This window comes from Bufo bufo, chromosome 2 (genome assembly GCF_905171765.1).
Source record: "Bufo bufo chromosome 2, aBufBuf1.1, whole genome shotgun sequence".
Lineage (NCBI taxonomy): Eukaryota > Metazoa > Chordata > Amphibia > Anura > Bufonidae > Bufo > Bufo bufo.
The window spans coordinates 207,999,696-208,019,094 of record NC_053390.1 but is presented as its reverse complement, the minus strand read 5'-3'; the positions used below and the strand labels follow the sequence as shown (position 1 = coordinate 208,019,094).

At 46.0% G+C, this 19,399-nt stretch overlaps 1 protein-coding gene across 1 annotated transcript in view; it reads right to left on the bottom strand.

The window, feature by feature from the left end:
- TMEM116 (transmembrane protein 116) overlaps positions 1–19,168 on the bottom strand; it is a 78,874-nt gene extending 59,706 nt beyond the window's left edge. Inside the window, exons 1-2 of the mRNA XM_040416056.1 lie at positions 18,404–19,168; positions 3,799–3,845 (exon numbers count right to left, since the gene is read on the bottom strand). Coding sequence (XP_040271990.1) covers positions 3,799–3,845; positions 18,404–18,460 — 104 coding nt within the window. The 5' untranslated portion in view covers positions 18,461–19,168. The remainder of the gene's footprint in view (positions 1–3,798; positions 3,846–18,403) is intronic.
- Between the last annotated feature and the right edge of the window lie 231 nt (positions 19,169–19,399).

Here is a 19,399-nt window from a genome sequence, read left to right as displayed (position 1 = left end):
CAAAATCTGCCGTGTGTGAAGGCACTCTTAGGCCTCTTTCACACGGGCGTGTCCGGGTGCAATGTGTTTTGCACGCGCGTGATAAAAAACCGACTGTGGTACCCAGACCCGAACTTCTTTACAGAAGTTCAGGTTTGGGTTAGTTGTAGTGTAGATTGTATTATTTCCCCTTATAACATGGTTATAAGGGAAAATAATAGCATTCTGAATACAGAATGCATAGTACAATAGGGCTGGAGGGGTTAAAAAAAATAAAATAACAAATTTAACTCACCTTAATCCACTTGTTCGCGCAGCCGGCATCTCTTCGGTCTTCATCTGTGAGCAATAGGACCTTTGATGACGTCACTGCGTTCATCACATGGTCCATCACATGATCCATCACCATGGTGATCAAAGGTCCTATTGCTCACAGCACAGATGAAGACAGAAAAGATGCCGGCTGCGCGAACAAGTGGATTAAAGTGAGTTAAATTATTATTTATTTATATTTTAACCCCTCCAGCCCTATTGTACTATGCTATGCTATTATTTTCCCTTATAACCATGTTATAAGGGGAAATAATAATGATCGGGTCCCCATCCCGATCGTCACCTAGCAACTGTGCGTGAAAATCGCACCGCATCCGCATTTGGTTGCGGATGCTTGCGATTTTCACGCAACCCCATTCATTTCTATGGGGCCTGCGTTACGTGAAAAACGCACAAAGAGGGGCATGCTGCAATTTTCACGCAACGGACAAGTGATGCGTGAAAATCACAGCTCGTGTGCACAGTCCCATAGAAATGAATGGGTCAGGATTCAGTGCGGGTGCAATGCGTTCAACTCACGCATCCGCGCGGAATACTCGCCCGTGTGAAAGGGGCCTTAGGGCTGTTTCACACAAGCGGATGCCGTGCGTGTCATCCGCAGCGTGAATGAGAGCCAAGCTGCGCGCTGGACAGCAGAGACCCGGAGCATTATCATGATTGATAATGCTCCTTGCCTCTCTGTGATCTTTTTACTACAAAATCACAGCGAGATAAAATTGTCACCGCTATTTTGTAGTAAAAAGATCACAGAGAGGCACGGAGCTTAATCAATCATGTTACTGCTCCGGGTCTCTGCTGCCCAGAGCGCAGCTTGTCATTCTTTCACGCAGCGGATTACCCGCACGGCATCCGCACGTGTGAAAGACCCCTTAAAGGGGTTTTCTGAGAATGACTTAAAATTGCTGCAATCAACCTGGCCTAGAATGTGAGCAGGATTCTTGCCTCCACTTGCAGGGCTGCCTCGGAGGTGGGGGGATGTTGCCTCACTACACACTGTGCTCTGGCACTTGCATACATTACACATTGGTGAGTGTTCCTCTCAGGCTGCTCAGCCATGATGGCATATCATAGGCAGGATACCATCATTATCATTTATTGTAGAGCAAAGTAGTCTGTTGTGAGGCTGCCACCTCACCCCCCTTGGCAGCCCTGCAAGTAGTGCCAACCAGTCTGTTCCCGCAGCTGTCTTGCTGTTCCGGGCAGGCACGGACGTTGCTCTACTCTCCCTGTGTGAATTGGAACTAGTGTTCTGTGAACTTTCCTTCAGCACTGCAAGAGTTAATCCCTTCCTCCTGCCCCTGTTCAGCTTCTAGTTAAGTTGCGGATCAGCCTCCCTATTTAGCAGGGCTGTGGAACCACCTCCTCATCTGAGCTTTTCTAGTTGCTAGTAACCAGCGAAGGTGATCCCTTCTCTGAATACCTGTGTAACATAACTTGTCTGTCTACTGATTCTGCTCCTTGCCTCCTGCCCGACCTTGGAACTGTGACCCGAGTTAAGCATGTACTCAGCCTCCCCTAACCCTGGAATTATTTGGAATATGCAAGTACTCAGCCTGCCCCGACTTTGGACTGTGTTCAGATTACGCTATTTGCCTGAGTCCTTGGTGCTTTGCACGGGTGTCTCTGACTACACCAGAACTACTCCAGGAGGTAGCGTTCTACTTGGTTCCCTGCAGTGAAGTCTAGATCCCTGTACAGGAGTTAAAGGGTGAATACCAAGGAACCGCCAGGACCACACCTTTTAGGTTTAGCTTAAAGCCAAACTTGTTAGCTTGCACAGTGGGTCCACATCCACTGTCCGTAAGGGTTCATGCACATGAACGTGTGCAGCCCGTGCCCGTATTGCAGCCCGCAAACAGCAGGTCTGCAATATACGGGAACCGGCCGTGTGCGCTCCGTATCACGGGTGCGAACCCATTCAAGCCTGCAATCTGCAAGAAATGGAGCGGTGAGGAGCGGACGCATAGAGCGGAAGCCCACGGAAGCACTACAGAGCGCTTCCGTGAGATTTCAGTCCATGCCTACGCACTGCAAAAAATAGAACATGTTCTTTTTGCGATACGGACTAAGTCTTGCGGATCGCGGAATGGGTCTGCATCCGCAAACGGCAGGCATACGTCCGGTGCCCAGGCAGTGCGGGCCACTATTTGTGGTCGCCAGCATGGGCAGGGGGAAACACGTTCATGTGCATGAGCCATTAGACTCACATTCTAGGACAGGTTGCTGGCATAGATAGATAAGAAACTTTTTGTATCTTCTTTCTAGATAGATATGAAATAGATAGATAATGCAGAAAACATCTTTATGCACTCATGCAACATTCGGGCTCCTGGATTGGAGTCTTTATGAAGTATTCAAATACTGTGAGAATTTCTTGAGACTGACTATGCCTGGAGACACAGAAAGCAGTGTCAGACTAGATAGTGTATGCATGCTATGATGGCATTTAAGGTATTTAGAGGTATCCATGCTACTAGCACTGATATATGTTGAGATGAGCACTGTGATTTTTGTGACATGATGTACGACCCACCCAGCACCTTGTTAATCAGAATGTGATCCTGATGAGTATCAGCAGGTAAATCTGACACATGAACGCAGAAAAATAGGTAAGTATAATGAAAACGTTCACAGGCTTTCAATACTTTCTGGATCAATTAATAGATTTAAAGCTCTTTCATTGCTACCAGTAAAAACCTTAAAAGGGTTTTGAACATTTATGGGGTATCCACAGAATATACCATACATGTGTGACTTGTGTAGGTCAGATCTCTGGGACCTGCACCTATTTCTAGCATGGTGCCCCACAGTGAAAATCGCTCTTTCCATTCATGTCAGTGTGAGATGGGGTTCAATATAGAAGGGTTGCCCCATGAAAAATATTCTAAATTGTTCAAACCAGCACCTGGATCTGAATACTTTTGTAATTGCATGTAATTAAAAATAGCCACTGAGTTATTCACTGAAATCTATCTGTATGGCGCCACCTGCTGTTTGCAATTTTTCTAATTTCTCTGCCCTGCTCACCGAGATGGAAGCACATGCTCAGTTCCATCCTTCAACTGTCACCAGCTGCAGCAGAAAGGACACACCCCAGTGTGAAAGTGTATGACCTCTGAGCTGCCAGCTTGAAATAAATCTAGCAGAGCAACGAGTGGAGAGATCTCTGGATCCATGTGAGGTACAGGGCTGGTTCTAAGTTTGTTAGGATGAGACTGCCCCGTACAAAGTGATATCGCATTTCCATTTTTTACATTAATCATGGGACAACCCTCTTAAGATAGAAGCAGGTCCCAGAGGTGGGACCTAAACCAATCACACTTTTATGGCATGTCTGAAGGATGTGCCGTACATGTCCAAATAGGACAACCCCTTTGTTTGCTCCCAATAGAAGACTACAGTTAGGCCTCATGCACACGACCGTTGTTTGTCTCCGCGTCCGTTCCGCCGATTTTAGCGTTTCAGATGCGGACCCATTCATTTTACCTTAGCATAGACGTAATCACCTGTATCCATTTCACATTACTGTACACCTGCAGAAGGGGAAAATATTCCTATTAGTAACCACAATAACAATATACATGAACAGTGCTGATGGACATAGTATTGTAACGTTTCATCCAAACCCTATAATAGAGAACGGTGCTGATGGACACACTGTTGTAAAAGGTAAATAGGCTCCTGTTTAGTTTGCAGTCGCTCAGGGGCATAACAACATGCATGCTGAGCTGAGGCATAGTTAAAGAGGTTCTCCGGGAATTATTTTAAATGGCCGCCAACAACCTTTCCTAAAATGTGAGCAGGACTGACTGCCTCAATGCAGAGTGCAGAGATCTGTCATGTGGCGTCCATGCCTCAGCAGGTCAGAGATGTTTTGGTAGCAAAAGATGGACCTATACCATATGGATGGTTTTAATGTGTGCGTATCAGTCATTCAGACTTCACCATGAGTAACTTTTTACATAGGTTGTATAGCTAAGCATGACCCCAATGTGTCCAGGGGGCAGGTAACAAGTCGCTATATCTGGTAGGGATTCACCCTACATACTGGAGAAGGGCTTAGTAATAGAAAATCATCAAGGTTACCATCACTGCTGCTACTAACAACCGCTGTGGGGGGTGATGAAGGAAATGAGATGGCAAAATAAAAAATCCTAAAAAAGTTGGCAGAACATTTCTTGGTACGGAGGGAATTTATTCATTTTAGGACAGAAAATCATGGTATGATAATTTGTGACATTTCTCGACAGTTCTGAAAAGTGACAAGAAAGGTGGGCAGGGATAACTGGGAGGGGGCATCACCAGAAACTGTCCTTATCATTAGTAAAGAAAGAAAATTGTGCAAATATTAGAGCAAGTTTTAGTTCAAGATGCACCAAATTTTATCAAATTTCCCACCTTTTGCTCCAGGAAACATCAGTTTCAGGGCTTGTTCACACGGCCGTTGCCCCTCCGTTACTGCATTGCAGCCCGCAAACGGCAGGTCCGCAATACACGGGGCACCGGCCGTGTGCATTCCGCATCACGGATGCAAACCCATTCACTTAAATGTGTTTGCAAATCTGGAGATGCGGTGCGGAACGGAACCACGGAACGGAAGCACTACGGAGAGCTTCCGTGGGTTCCGTTCCGTGCCCCCGCACCGCAAAAAGATAGAACTTGCTCTATCTTTTTGTGGAACGGACGGATCGCAGACCCCATTCAAGTGAATGGGGTCACAATCTGCATGCGGCAGCCCCACGGCTGGTGCCCGTGCATTGTTGACCGCAATTTGCGTCCACAGCACGGGCAGCACACGGTTGTGTGAACAAGCCCTCAGACTGGTGTTATGGGGCGGATTTACTACTCAAAATGAGGCACAATTTCATATATGCAACATTTATTAATAGTTTTAGATTATTTTTGTGCCTCAATAGAGTCTATTGTAGAGAGTTTAGAAAAGGGACCATGGCTAGGTGGTCAGATTTAATTAATAGAGTGCACCAGTTTTTTGAAGCAAAATAATGCATAAAGGTGCTGTCCCATGAAAACTATTCCACAGTTTTCAACCCAGCACCTGGTTCTTAATACTTTTGTAATTGCATGTAATTAAAAATGTTGTGTAGCCAATGACATATTCCATAAAATGTATCTGTATAGCGCCACCTGCTGTTTGTTCTTTTTCCTATTTCCTATATAATACATGGCAGGCTTGGCTGAACGTGTAGGTGTATTCTAGGAGGGAAGAGTGGAAAAAGCCGAAACCAGACAAATTTGGTGGTGGCTTATGTCCCCGGAGAACTTTCTCCTCCGGCATCATCTGTTGGTAGAGAATTGGGAGCAGGAGCAGACTGGGAACTTAAAGTGGCCCTGGAAAAAATACTAAAAGTGGTCCCATTTTGTAGTCGGGTCTAAATTGATGGAAGGCAGAGCCTGCAATACCATATTGTGGCACATTAGACCACTCCAACAGAGCCAAATGCCACAGTGCATCACAAAATACTGGCCGGCTGTGAGGAGGGCTCAGGCAGACCCCTGAGGCATCGGCCTACTGGGAATTTCCCTGTAAGGTCTATGGCCAATCCGCCTCTGGTTGGGAGCTATCCATAAATGTCGGCCAAACCCACCGTTCTCAGCGAGTTTGGCCTACAATACATAAATGTAGATGGGGGTCTTAAGTTCTGATGACTACAGCTTCTCCTCTAAGTCCACATTGTCTAGCTATTAGACAGCATTAGTAAAATCTTGTCTATACTAAGCCAGTCAGTAAGACATTAATAGAAGCAACAGATGATGTCACCTAGAGAAAAATGAGTCATGTTGTGCACAGGCCTCATGCAATGATGATTTCTATCCCCAGGGCAAAACAGATCACTTTTTTTCCTAGAAGTGTCCCAACCAGAGGTCGCACTAAATTTTTTCCAGAAGAGTCAAAATACTCCTCCGACCATTTTTGAGGAGTATTTTTACCCGAGGAGGAGTATGAAATTTGCAGTACCGTATTTTTCGCCCTATAAGACGCACCTGCCCATAAGACGCACCTAGGTTTTTAAAGAGGAAAATAAGAAAGAAAAAAATTTGAACCAAAAGGTGTGCTTTTGGTGGGTTTTGAACTAATGGTGGTCTGTGGAGGACACTGTTATGGGGGATCTGTGGAGGACACACTGTTATGGAAGGAACACAACATATAATGCAACAGCTCTCTGCGAACCAAATAAAGTACAAAAACATACAGTCCTGATCAAAAGTTTAAGACCACTTGAAAAATGGCAAAAAAAATCATATTTAGCATGGCTGGATCTTAACACGGTTCCAAGTAGAGCTTCAACATGCAACAAGAAGAAATGGGAGTGAGACAAAACATTTTTTGAGCATTTAATTTAATGAAAACAACGAATAAACTGAAACAGGCTGTTTTTCAGCTGATCAAAAGTTTAGAACCACACCTCCAAAAAAAAACTAAACACCCCAAAACAGAAATCCAACGTCCAAACATGAACTCAGTAATGAGTAGCTCCGCCGTTATTGTTTATCACTTCCAAAATTCGTTTCGGCAAACTTGATGCAAGCGTTTCCATGAGGTGAGTGGGAACATTTCTCCAAGTGGTGAAGACGGCCGCACGAAGGCCATCTACTGTCTGGAACTGTTGTCCGTTTTTGTAAACTTCCCTTGCCATCCATCCCCAAAGGTTCTCAATTGGATTTAGATCAGGGGAACACGCAGGATGTTACCACACAGGAAAAGAGTGATGTTATTCTCCTGGAAGACGTCCCTTGTCCTGCGGGCATTGTCTACTGTAGCGTTGTCCTGTTGAAAAACCCAGTCGTTACCACACAGACGAGGGCCCTCAGTCATGAGGAATGCTCTCTGCAACATCTGGACATAGCCAGCGGCCGTTTGATGCCCCTGCACTTCCTGAAGCTTCATTGTTTCACTGACGGAAAAAGCACCCCTGACCGTTATGGCGCTCCCTCCACTGTGGCGCGTAGAAAACATCTCAGGTGGGATCTGCTTGTCATGCCAGTAACGTTGGAAACCATCAGGACCATCAAGGTTAAATTTTTTCTCATCAGAGAATAAAAATTTCTTCCACCTTTGAATGTCCCATGTTTGGTGCTCTCTTGCAAAGTCCAAACGAGCAGTTCTGTGGCCTTCAAGGAGATGAGGTCTTTTAAGACGTTTTTTGTTTTTGAAGCCCTTCAGTCTCAGATGCCGTCTGATGGTTATGGGGCTGCAGTCAGCACCAGTAAGAGCCTTAATTTGGGTCGAGGATCGTCCAGTGTCTTGACGGACAGCCAATTGGATCCTCCGACTCAGTGCTGGTGAAATTTTTTTGGGTCTTCCACTTGACTTTTTTGTTCCATAACCCTCAGGATCATTTAAGAAATTCCAAATGACTGTCTTACTGCGTCACACCTCAGCAGCGATGGCGCGCTGTGAGAGACCCTGCTTATGCAGTTCAACAACCCGACCACGTTCAAAAAGGGAGATTTTTTTGCCTTTGCCATCACAACATGTGACTACCTGACAGAAAATGACAATGAATCCACATCTTTGCACAGATTTGGCCTTTTAAAGGCATGTGGTCCTAAACTTTTGATCAGCTGAAAAACAGCCTGTTTTAGTTTATTCGTTGTTTTCATTAAATTGAATGCTTAAAAAATGTTTTGTCTCATTCCCATTTCTTCTTGTTGCATGTTAAAGCTCTACTTGGAACCTCATTAAGATCCAGCCATGCTAAATATGATTTTTTGCCATTTTTCAAGTGGTCTTAAACTTTTGATCAGGACTGTATTATAATGATTATGCTATGCTAATAAAGTAGAGATGCTTGGCAAATATATTTTGTACAAAATGATTTGTGCCCGTCTGCCGCACGTCAAGGTGATCTCTGTAAGACGGGAACCTAACACTACATTCTACCTGTACCTGTACCTACCTACGATCTCTGTAAGACGGGAACCTAACACTACGTTCTACCTGTACCTACCTAATTTTGTACAAAATGTATTTGCCAAGCATCTCTACTTCATTAGCATTGCATAAGCATTATAATATGTTTTTGTACTTTATTTGGTTCGCAGAGAGATGTTGCATTATATGTTGTGTTGTTTTGTTTCCAGTCATAGCAGCGTGCACCTGCACATTGGGATGTGCTGACCAACCCCTTTTGTGTTTACACTGTTATGGAGGGGATCTCTGGATGGCACTGTTATGAGGGATCTCTGGATGGCACTGTTATGGGCATCTCTGGATGGCACTGTTATGGGGATCTCTAGATGGCACTGTTATGGGGACATCTGTGGATGACACTGCTATGGGGACATCTATGGATGACATTGCTATGGGGGGGATCTGTGGATGACACTGCTATGGGGGGGGATCTGTGGATGACACATATATAGCATCTAATGCTATGTGCCATCCACAGATCCCCCCCCCCCCCCATAACAGTGTCTCTGCAGTGTGAATGAACCCCAATACAGGGGCTGGGGGCCGGCATCTGGATTAGGAATGACAGCAGGGACTAGTGCAATCCCTGTAGTCTAATGCACTGGCCCCGCTCACTGTTGTATAATCTTATCTAACCTGCATTGTTAAGATATAATAATCATGTGTAATCCATCTGTATTACTTACAACATTAAGTTCCGTAGCAGAGAGGAGGGAGAAGGCAGGCCGGTAGGGTGGGTGGACGGCGCGTCACTCACCACGTCACGCGCCCGTGCCGCCTGCTTCATTCATGTTGATATACCCGCCGACCGCGCTTAGCGGCATCACGATGGCCGTGTATCATTGTAAATTGCATAATTTGCCCCATAAGACGCACTGCTATTTTTCCCCCACTGGGGGGGGGGGGGGGGAGTGCGTCTTATAGGGCGAAAAATATGGTAATTCAAATACATAATATATCTGCCTACACTTGCTCACATCTGCGTTGGAGGATGCGTTTGGAGCCTCTGTTGCAGATTCTGCCTAAAGACCAGACAAAAAAGCCTTGTATGCAGTCTGGTAAAAAGACAGGCTCGTGAATGGAAACTGAACGGACTCCATCATAGTAAGCGGGGTCTGTTCAGCCTCTTCCCTGTCAGTTAAGCCGGGTTCACATGACATTTTTGCCATATATTTAATGTACACACAAAAAACGTATGTACATTAACAGATGCCTCAGACAGACGCCATACTGTGGCATCTGTCACCATAGAATTCCATTGTAAAAAAAAAAAGAAACGTTAGCCTACATGTTTTTTTGCTGGACTTTGCAGGATGGAAAAACATGATACACTCCACTTTCCTATCCTGCCAAGTACTTTTTTTTTTACAATGGCACTCCATGGTGATGGATGTCACAGTATGGCATCTGTTGTGTATGTTGATCGTATGACAAAAACCCAGCCTTACGTGCCCGATCCAGCACTTCCGTTATTTTAGTTGTTTTGCTCCATTAGATGAGCAGAACAACAGAAATAAATAGTGGTGGTGTGAACGGGGCCTAAGAGGTGTGGATTTATACATTACTGGTCTAAATAAGGGTCCTTGTGCAGCGTGCCAGGCACTCCATATTCAAACATCCCCCAGGAGCCCTCCCCTCCTCCTTTCAGCGCCCGCCGGCTTTCCCTGCTGCAGGACCTGTATCGCTCCTGCGCCTGCCCAAACTAACCAATAGCAAAGCTCCTTGCTATCCGGAGCTTTGCTATTGGTTACTGCAGGCACAGGCATCACTGTTCTGCCTGTGCCGTTCACAGCGCGTCCTACGCTGATGAAAAGAAGGAGAAAGTCTAAGGCGTATTGGTACGCTTTAGGCCTCTTTCACACGGGCGGGATTTCCACACTGAATCCGGACCCATTCATTTCTATGGTGCTGTGCACATGAGCGGAGATTTTCACGCATCACTTTTGCGTTACGTGAAAACCGCAGCATGTTCTATATTGTGCGTTTTTCACGCAACGCAGGCCCCATAGAAGTGAAAGGGGCTGCGTGAAAATCGCAAGCATCCGCAAGCAAGTGCGGATGCGGTGCGATTTTCACGCTCGGTTGCTAGGAGACGATCGGGATGGGGACCCGATCTTTATTATTTTCCCTTATAACATGGTTATAAGGGAAAATAATAGCATTCTGAATACAGAATGCATAGTACAATAGGGCTGGAGGGGTTAAAAAAAATATAAATACATTTTTAATCCACTTGTTCGTGCAGCCGGCATCTCTTCTGTCTTCTTCTTTGAGGAATAGGACCTTTGATGACGTCACTACGCTCATCACATGGTCCATCACATGATCTTTTCCCATGGTGATGGATCATGTGACGGACCATGTGATGAGCGTAGTGATGTCATCAAAGGTCCTATTCCTCAAAGAAGAAGACAGAAGAGATGCCGGCTGCGTGAACAAGTGGATTAAGGTGAGTTAATTTTTTTTTTATATTTTTAACCCCTCCAGCCCTATTGTACTATGCATTCTGTATTAAGAATGCAATTATTTTCCCCTATAACCATGTTATAAGGGGAAATAATACAATCTACACAACTTTGAACCCGAACCTGAACTTCTGTGAAGAAGTTCGGGTCTGGGTACCACATTCAGTTTTTTATCACGCGCGTGCAAAACACATTGCACCCGCGCGATAAAAACTGAACAACGGAACGCAATCGCAGTCAAAACTGACTGCAATTGGGTACCTACTCGCGCGGGTTTGCCGCAACGCATCTGGACCTTATCCGGACACGCTCGTGTGAAAGAGGCCTTAGGCTGGTTTCACACGGGCGTTGCGGGAAAATGTGCGGGTGCGTTGCGGGAACACCCACGATTTTTCCGCGTGAGTGCAAAACATTGTAATGCATTTTGCACGCGCGTGAGAAAAATCGCGCATGTTTGGTACCCAAACCCGAACTTCTTCTAGGCTGCAGCGCTGGCCAATCGCAGCGCACAGCTCACAGCCTGGGAGAAAAAAAACTCCCAGGCTGTGAGCTGTGCGCTGTGATTGGCCAGCGCTGCAGCCAAGGAGAAGGAGACGCCCACAGGACAAGGGCAGACACCGCCTACTATAACTTACAGAGCAAAGGTACCGGAGGGCATAACGGGAGAACGGAGCGGCGCCCCGGGATAATAGTAAGTGCATTGAGATCCCCGGGCGCCGCTCTACATGTCAGCATACTTAGTTCACATTGTTTTTACAAGTGAAAGGTCCTCTTTAAATTATAAAAAAAAAAAATATTAACCCCTCCAGCCCTATTGTACTAAGCATTCTGTATTCAGAATGCTATTATTTTCCCTTATAACCATGTTATAAGGGAAAATAATAATGATCGGGTCTTCATCCCGATCGTCTCCTAGCAACCGTGCGTGAAAATCGCACCGCATCCGCAGTTGCTTGCTTTCACGCAACCCCATTCACTTCTATGGGGCATGCGTTGCGTGAAAAACGCTGAATATAGAGCATGCTGCGATTTTCACGCAACGCATAAGTGATGCGTGAAAATCATCGCTCATCTGAACAGCCCCATAGAAATGAATGGGTCGGTATTCAGGGCGGGTGCATCCGCGGGGAATACTCGCCCGTGTGAAAGGGGCCTTAGACTTTTTCCAGGGAGTTTAACAAGTGACCTGCACCAAATGTATTAAACAATTCCATTTAAAACACTATCCAGAAAGGGGCATGATTACCCTGGTGGAAGTGATTAGCTGATTTACTAAGCTGGATGAGATGTCTTAGATCAGGCATCCTCAAACTGCGGCCCTCCAGCTGTTGTAAAACTACAACTCCCATAATGCCCTGCTGTAGGCTGATACCTCTGTAGGCTGTTCGGGCATGCTGGGATTTGTAGTTTTGCAACAGCTGGAGGGCCGCAGTTTGAGGATGCCTGCCTTAGATGGAGCTGAGAGGTGGTTCTCACTGAAGAAACCAGTGGGCAGTGATGGCCAGTTCGCATGCGAACATATGCGGGCTGCCATCTTTTTTCACAAGTCCGGCGAGGCGCAGGTAAGTCCTTACTTGTGCATGTGCGCGAAACGGTCTGAAAACAAGTGCGGTCAGCGGGAGCAGGCAGTTCCGAGAACAGCCACCGGGGGCCATCATCGGGCTGTTCTCGAAACTGCCTGCTCCCGGTGACCGCATTTGTTTTCAGAACGGCTCGCGGCACAGGTAAGGGCTTACCTGCGCCTCGCCGGACTTGTGAAAAAAGATGGCAGCCCGCATATGTTTGCGGGCGAACAATGCGAACTGGCCATCACTGCCAGTGGGTAAATGAAGACTTATTTTCTGGCAATGCTCCGTGGGGGAGGGGGAGGTAACAAATTAGCTCAAGTCAGTCAAACCAGACACTCGTCCAAAAAGGAGCGTGACCTTGACCTACTGTGTCTCTTCAGTGAGGACCGGTACTCCTTGAGCGGCATCTAAGGCATCTCACCCAACCGACCAGGTAGCGATGAGGGGTTACCTACACAGAAAAGGGAAGGATTACCTTCCAGGAGCCTTCACTACAGAACTACTCCCTCAGACATTCCTATTATAGCAATCCCTCTTTACACAAGGAATATCCTGATTATAGAGAACACAACTCAAGAAACCGCATTTTCCCTCTGCTTTCTGGTCAACTTGTCGGCAGTCAGTGAGTCTCAAGTGTCAGTGAAGACTGCGGATTCATCCTCAGCCCTACAGCCTAATTACTGGCACACTCCCCAATGAGAAGAGAGCCATTTAGATAGTACTGTATGTATAGTATCCATCATCTCATTTCTATCTAACCAGGCATGGGATTCAGCCAGTTCCCTCAGGTTCTCCAGATCCGATTGTTAAAATTACAGTGGCAGCTGGAGATGAGCGCTGCCATTCCATAGTTTAGCTCCTTAGGCCTCTTTCACACGGGCATTGCGGGAAAATGTGCGGGTGTGTTGCGGGAACACCTGCGATTTTTCCGCACGAGTGCAAAACATTGTAATCGCGCGTATTTGGTACCCAAACCCGAACTTCTTCACAGAAGTTTGGGCTTGGGATCGGTGTTCTGTAGATTGTATTATTTCCCCTTATAACATGGTTATAAGGGAAAATAATAGCATTCTGAATACAGAATGCATAGTAAAACATCGCTGGAGGGGTAAAAAAAATGTTTTCAAAAATGTAACTCACCTTAGTCCACTTGATCGCGATGCCCGGCATCTCCTTCTGTCTTCATCTGATCTCTGTGCAGCAACAGGACCTTTGGTGACGTCATTCCGGTCATCACATGATCCATCACCATGGTAAACGATCATGTGATGATCGGAGTGACGTCACCAAAGGTCCTTTACCTGTAAAATGCTCACCACAGGTCCTGTTCAGCAAAGGAGACAGAAGGAGATGCCGGGCCACGATCAAGTGGATTAAGGTGAGTTTAATTTTTTTTTTTAACCCCTCCAGCGATGTTTTACTATGCATTCTGTATTCAGAATGCTATTATTTTCCCTTATAACCATGTTATAAGGGAAAATAATAATGATCGGGTCTCCATCCCGATCGTCTCCTAGCAACCGTGCATGAAAATCGCACCGCATCCACACTTGCTTGAGGATGCTTGCGATTTTCACGCAACCCCATTTATTTCTATGGGGCCTGCGTTACGTGAAAAACGCACAAAGAGGAGCATGCTGCGATTTTCACGCAACGCACAAGTGATGCGTGAAAATCCCCGCTCATGTGAACAGCCCCATAGAAATGAATGGGTCGGTATTCAGCGCGGGTCCCGCATCGCATCCGCGCGGAATACTCGCTCGTGTGAAAGGGGCCTTAGGTCTCTTTCACACGGGCGTTGCGGGAAAATGTGCGGGTGCGTTGCGGGAACACCCGCGATTTTTCTGCGCGAGTGCAAAACGTTGTAATGCGTTTTGCACTCGCGTGAGAAAAATCGCACATGTTTGGTACCCAAACCCGTACTTCTTCACAGAAGTTCGGGCTTGGGATCGGTGTTCTGTAGATTGTATTATTTTCCCTTATAACATGGTTATAAGGGAAAATAATAGCATTCTGAATACAGAATGCATAGTAAAACAGCGCTAGAGGGGTTAAAAAAAAAAAAAATCATTTAACTCACCTTAGGCTACTTTCACACGAGCGTTCGGGTGTCCGCTCGTGAGCTCCGTTTGAAGGGGCTCACAAGCGGCCCTGAACGCAACCGTCCGGCCCTAATGCATTTTCAGTGGAGGCGGATCCACTGAGAATGCATCCGCCTGCCAGCGCTCAGCCTCCGCTCCGCTCAGTGAGCGGACACCTGAACGCTGCTTGCAGCGTTCGAGTGTCCGCCTGGCCGTGCGGAGGTGAGCGGATCCGTCCAGACTTATAATGGAAGTCAATGGGGACGGATCCGCTTGAAGATGACACTATATGGCTCAATCTTCAAGCGGATCCGTCCCCCATTGACTTTCAATGTAAAGTCTGGACGGATCCGCTCAGGCTACTTTCTGACTTAGAAAATTTTCTAAGTTATAATGCAGACGGATCCGTTCTGAACGGATGCAAACGTCTGCATTATCGGAGCGGATCCGTCTGATGAAACATCAGACGGATCCGCTCCGAACGCTCGTGTGAAAGTAGCCTTAGTCCAATTAATCGCGGCCCGGCATCTCCTTCTGTCCCCTTTACTGAATAGGACCTGTGGTGAGCATTAATTATAGGTAAAGGACCTTTGATGACGTCACTCCGGTGATTCACCATGGTAAAAGATCATGTGACGTACCATTTGATGACCGGAGTGACGTCATCAAAGGTCCCTGACCTATAATTAATGCTCACCACAGGTCCTTTTCAGTAAAGGGGACAGAAGGAGATGCCGGCATCGCGATCAAGTGGACTAAGGTGAGTTAAATGATTTTTTATTTTTTTTAACCCCTACAGCGCTGTTTTACTATGCATTCTGTATTCAGAATGCTATTATTTTCCCTTATAACCATGTTATAAGAGAAAATAATAATGATCGGGTCTCCATCCCGATCGTCTCCTAGCAACCATGCGTACTTGCTTGCGGATGCTTGCGATTTTCACGCAACCCCATTCATTTCTATGGGGCTTGCGTTACGTGAAAAACGCACAAAGCGGAGCATGCTGCGTTTTTCACGCAACGCACAAGTGATGCGTGAAAATCCCCGCTCATGTGAACAGCCCCACAGAAATGAATGGGTCAGGATCCCGTGCGGATGCTGTGCGTTCACCTCCCGCAACGCATCCGCACGGAAAACTCGCTCGTGTGAAAGGGGCCTTAGGCTTTTTAAAAGTGGGGTGATATGTGTGTAGTGTATATATGGTGTATTTATGTATGTGTACCATGTATATGGTGTATTTAAGTTGCATATATATGGTGTATGTAAACATGTGTCGTGACGCCGCGTGTCCGCCATTAAGTAGGGAACCTGTTGTTAAAAATTTTAATCCCACCCCTGTATCTAACCAATCCTTCGTGTATGTGGACAACACAGCAGAAAACGCAATTGCGGTGTGCCAGTGGCTGCGGAAGCGATCCAACATCCAAACAAATAAACTCAAAGAAATTTCACGGCACTCCCAGGGATGTAAATCAAAAGTGGTGTTCTTTAGGCCTCTTTCACACGACCGTTTTTTTCCCCCCGTTTACGGGCCATTTTTTGCGTTCGTATACGGTCCGTATACGGAACCATTCATTTGAATGGTTCTGCAAAAAACGGAATGTACTCCGTATGCATTCCGTTTCCGTATTTCTGTTTTTTTGTTCTGTTGAAAGATAGAACATGTCCTATTATTGCCCACAAATCCCGTTCCGTGGCTCCATTCAAGTCAATGGGTCTGCAAAAAAACGGAACACATATGGAAATGCATCCGTATGTCTTCCGTATCGGTTCTGTTTTTGCGGAACCATCTATTGAAAATGTTATGCCCAGACCAATTTTTTCTATGTAATTACTGTATGCTGTATATGCCATACGGAAAAACGGAACGAAAACGGAAACACAACGGATCTGTGAAAAATGGACTGCAAAACACTGAAAAAGCCATACGGTCGTGTGAAAGAGGCCTTAATCACCAAAGAGACGTTTCAGTCCTCTTAGGCCTAGTTCACACGAACGTATGGCTTTTTCAGTGTTTTGCGGTCCGTTTTTCACGGATCAGTTTTTTGTTTCTGTTGTGTTTCCATTTCTGTTCCGTTTTTCCATATGGCATATACCGTATACAGTACGTGCCGTTTTTTGAGGTCCGCAAACCGCGGATCCGCAAAAAACAGAAGCCGCCCGTGTTGCCTTCCGCAATTTGTAGAACGGAACAGGCGCCGGCAATATAAATGCCTATCCTTGTCCTGCAAAGCGTGGACAAGAATAGGACATGTTAGTTTTTTTAGCAGGGCCGCGGAACGGAGCCACGGATGCGGACAGGACACGGAGTGCTATCCACATCTTTTGTGGCCCCATTGAAGTGACTGGTCCGCATCTGAGCCGCCAAAACGGTGGCTCGGATGTGGACCCAAACGGTCTGTGCATGAGGCCTTTATCTATCTATCTACATATCTATGTATCATCTAATATTTATCCATCTGTCTATTTATCTATCATCTCATATTTATCCATCTGTCGATGTGTGTCAATGCCATAATTAAGATGATTCATTTAGAAACATACATGACATAAATCCATAGATCACATAATGATACATAGTGGCCATTAATGTCCAATATATAGAAGTGCCCGAATGATATTCAGCTAGTCCAATAAATAGATTATAAAAACCGATTCCCAATTTGGGGGCAGGGATACAGTGAAGTCCGAACATGACACACATAGCGGCACATCATGGTCCTGTGTATGTCAGCTATAGATCTGTGTCATGTATGCTTCATTATGTCACTGACACGCCTGCTGTATAATATGGATGCCAGAAAAGTGCCCTCAAAAAGTTGCAAACTACTTGTATGCGGCTTTATGGTTGTAGTTTTGACGCCCCCCCCCCTTCTTCCTCCCCACTTTTCGGAAAGGGGACGTGGTAAGGGTGTGAAGGGGCCGTGGCCAGCACCCGCGACAAATTTATCTTGATTTATGCCCATTTTCTGGTGCAAATGAAGCCAGAAATCTACAGCGAAGCAGGTGGCTTTCAGTTTATGCCCCCTATGCTGGAGGCCGTTCCTGACCCGACCCCTCCGGCAGGCGGGGGATACCACAGACCAGCACCGAAAGGGTCCGTCTGCAGAGATCTCCCCAAGTCGGTCGCACTTTGCTTGACAAAGACTCTGAGGACGGAGCTGAAACGCTGCAATAAACACTTCACATTGGATCTCATTTTGGAGTGCTGGATTTTATTTTTTTATTTGTCTAATCTATCAATCAATCAATCAGTCTACTTCATATCTATCTATCATCTGTCTATTATCTATTCCATATCTGTCTACCTATCTTTATCTATGTATCTATCAAATATCTATTTTCTATCCATCTACTATCTATCTGATTACCTATTATCTCATTATCTATTATCTATCATCCCATTATGTATCTAGTATCTATCATTTATTTATTTATCTATCTATCTATTATCTATCTATCTATCTATCTATCTATCTATTATCTATCTATCTATCTATCTATCTATCCATCCATCTATCACTGTCTATCTATCTATCTATCTATTATCTATCTATCTATTATCTATCTATCTATCTATCTACCTACCTATCACTGTCTATTATCTATCTATAACTATCTATCTATCACTGTCTATCTCATATCATCTCATACAGTGATTCACTCTGAATCCCACAGAAATGACCAGGACCAGGCAGACTTAACCCATTAGCAGCACACACATCCATGGCCTTCACAAGGATAAAGACTACTAGTACTTATATTAAACAGCCAAGGACAAAGAATCGGGCAAAGATCTGCTGACGATTACGATCGTATCTTGACGATCTAGCACAACAACAACCTGTGGCTTCACAAAGGCTTTCCCGATCTGTCACTGGAGCAATGAGAACTAGGTCTGGGTCACGATTATTTCTGGGTTTGATATGATATTTGCCTGTTTACACAGGATTATTACATTGGACATTTCCCATATTAGAATCAGCAGAAACCCATCAGGACCCCGGTGATAAAGGACGGTATGTAAGGCGCAGTGCTTACCGCCAGTGCTGCTGTAATATTCCTCCACACAATATCAGAATCCACTGCTGCGTCCATGGGGAGTCACTGGAGGGGCGGCGAGGAGTCCTGAGCTGAGGGCCACTCTCCCATCCCGGGACAGCACAGCTGAGTGCGGGGCTCAGCGGGAGCCGCTGCTTATAACGGCGGTGGGCGTGGCCTCGCCGCTGAGGCGGGAGGTGTCGGTGCCCGCACTGCCCGGGTCCACGGCTGCTGCTGCTACATTTACCGGTCAGCGCTTCTTCTTCTACCCTGACTGAAAGGGCTGCCACAGTCCTACAGGTTATATGTGCAGCTCCAGTGATGCAAAGTATGGACCAGACAGAGCTGTGGAGAGAAGTTACCTGCACAGTGTCCTGCTGGGAAGTGAAAGGAGTCACGGTGGAATGAAATGTCGGCAGCTTTCCTATAGATTTATTGTAATAATTATAGAAGCTCATTTCTGACAGGACATGAGGGAGATTCCGAAGAGGGGGTCACAAAGCGGCAGGTTTAGGACTGTTATTTTCTTCAGGCATCACCCATTTATATAAGACCTGTAGAAATATACAGAAAACACACCAGACCCCCTACACAAATACAGACCACACTCCAGACCCCTACACAAATACAGACCACACTCCAGACCCCTACACAAATACAAACCACAGTCCAGACCTCCTACACAAATACAGACCACACTCCAGACCCCCTACACAAATACAGACCACACTCCAGACCCCCTACACAAATACAGACCACACTCCAGACCCCCTACACAAATACAGACCACACTCCAGACCCCCTACACAAATACAGACCACACTCCAGACCCCCTACACAAATACAGACCACACTCCAGACCCCTACACAAATACAGACCACACTCCAGACCCCCTACACAAATACAGACCACACTCCAGACCCCCTACACAAATACAGACCACACTCCAGACCCCCTACACAAATACAGACCACACTCCAGACCCCCTACACAAA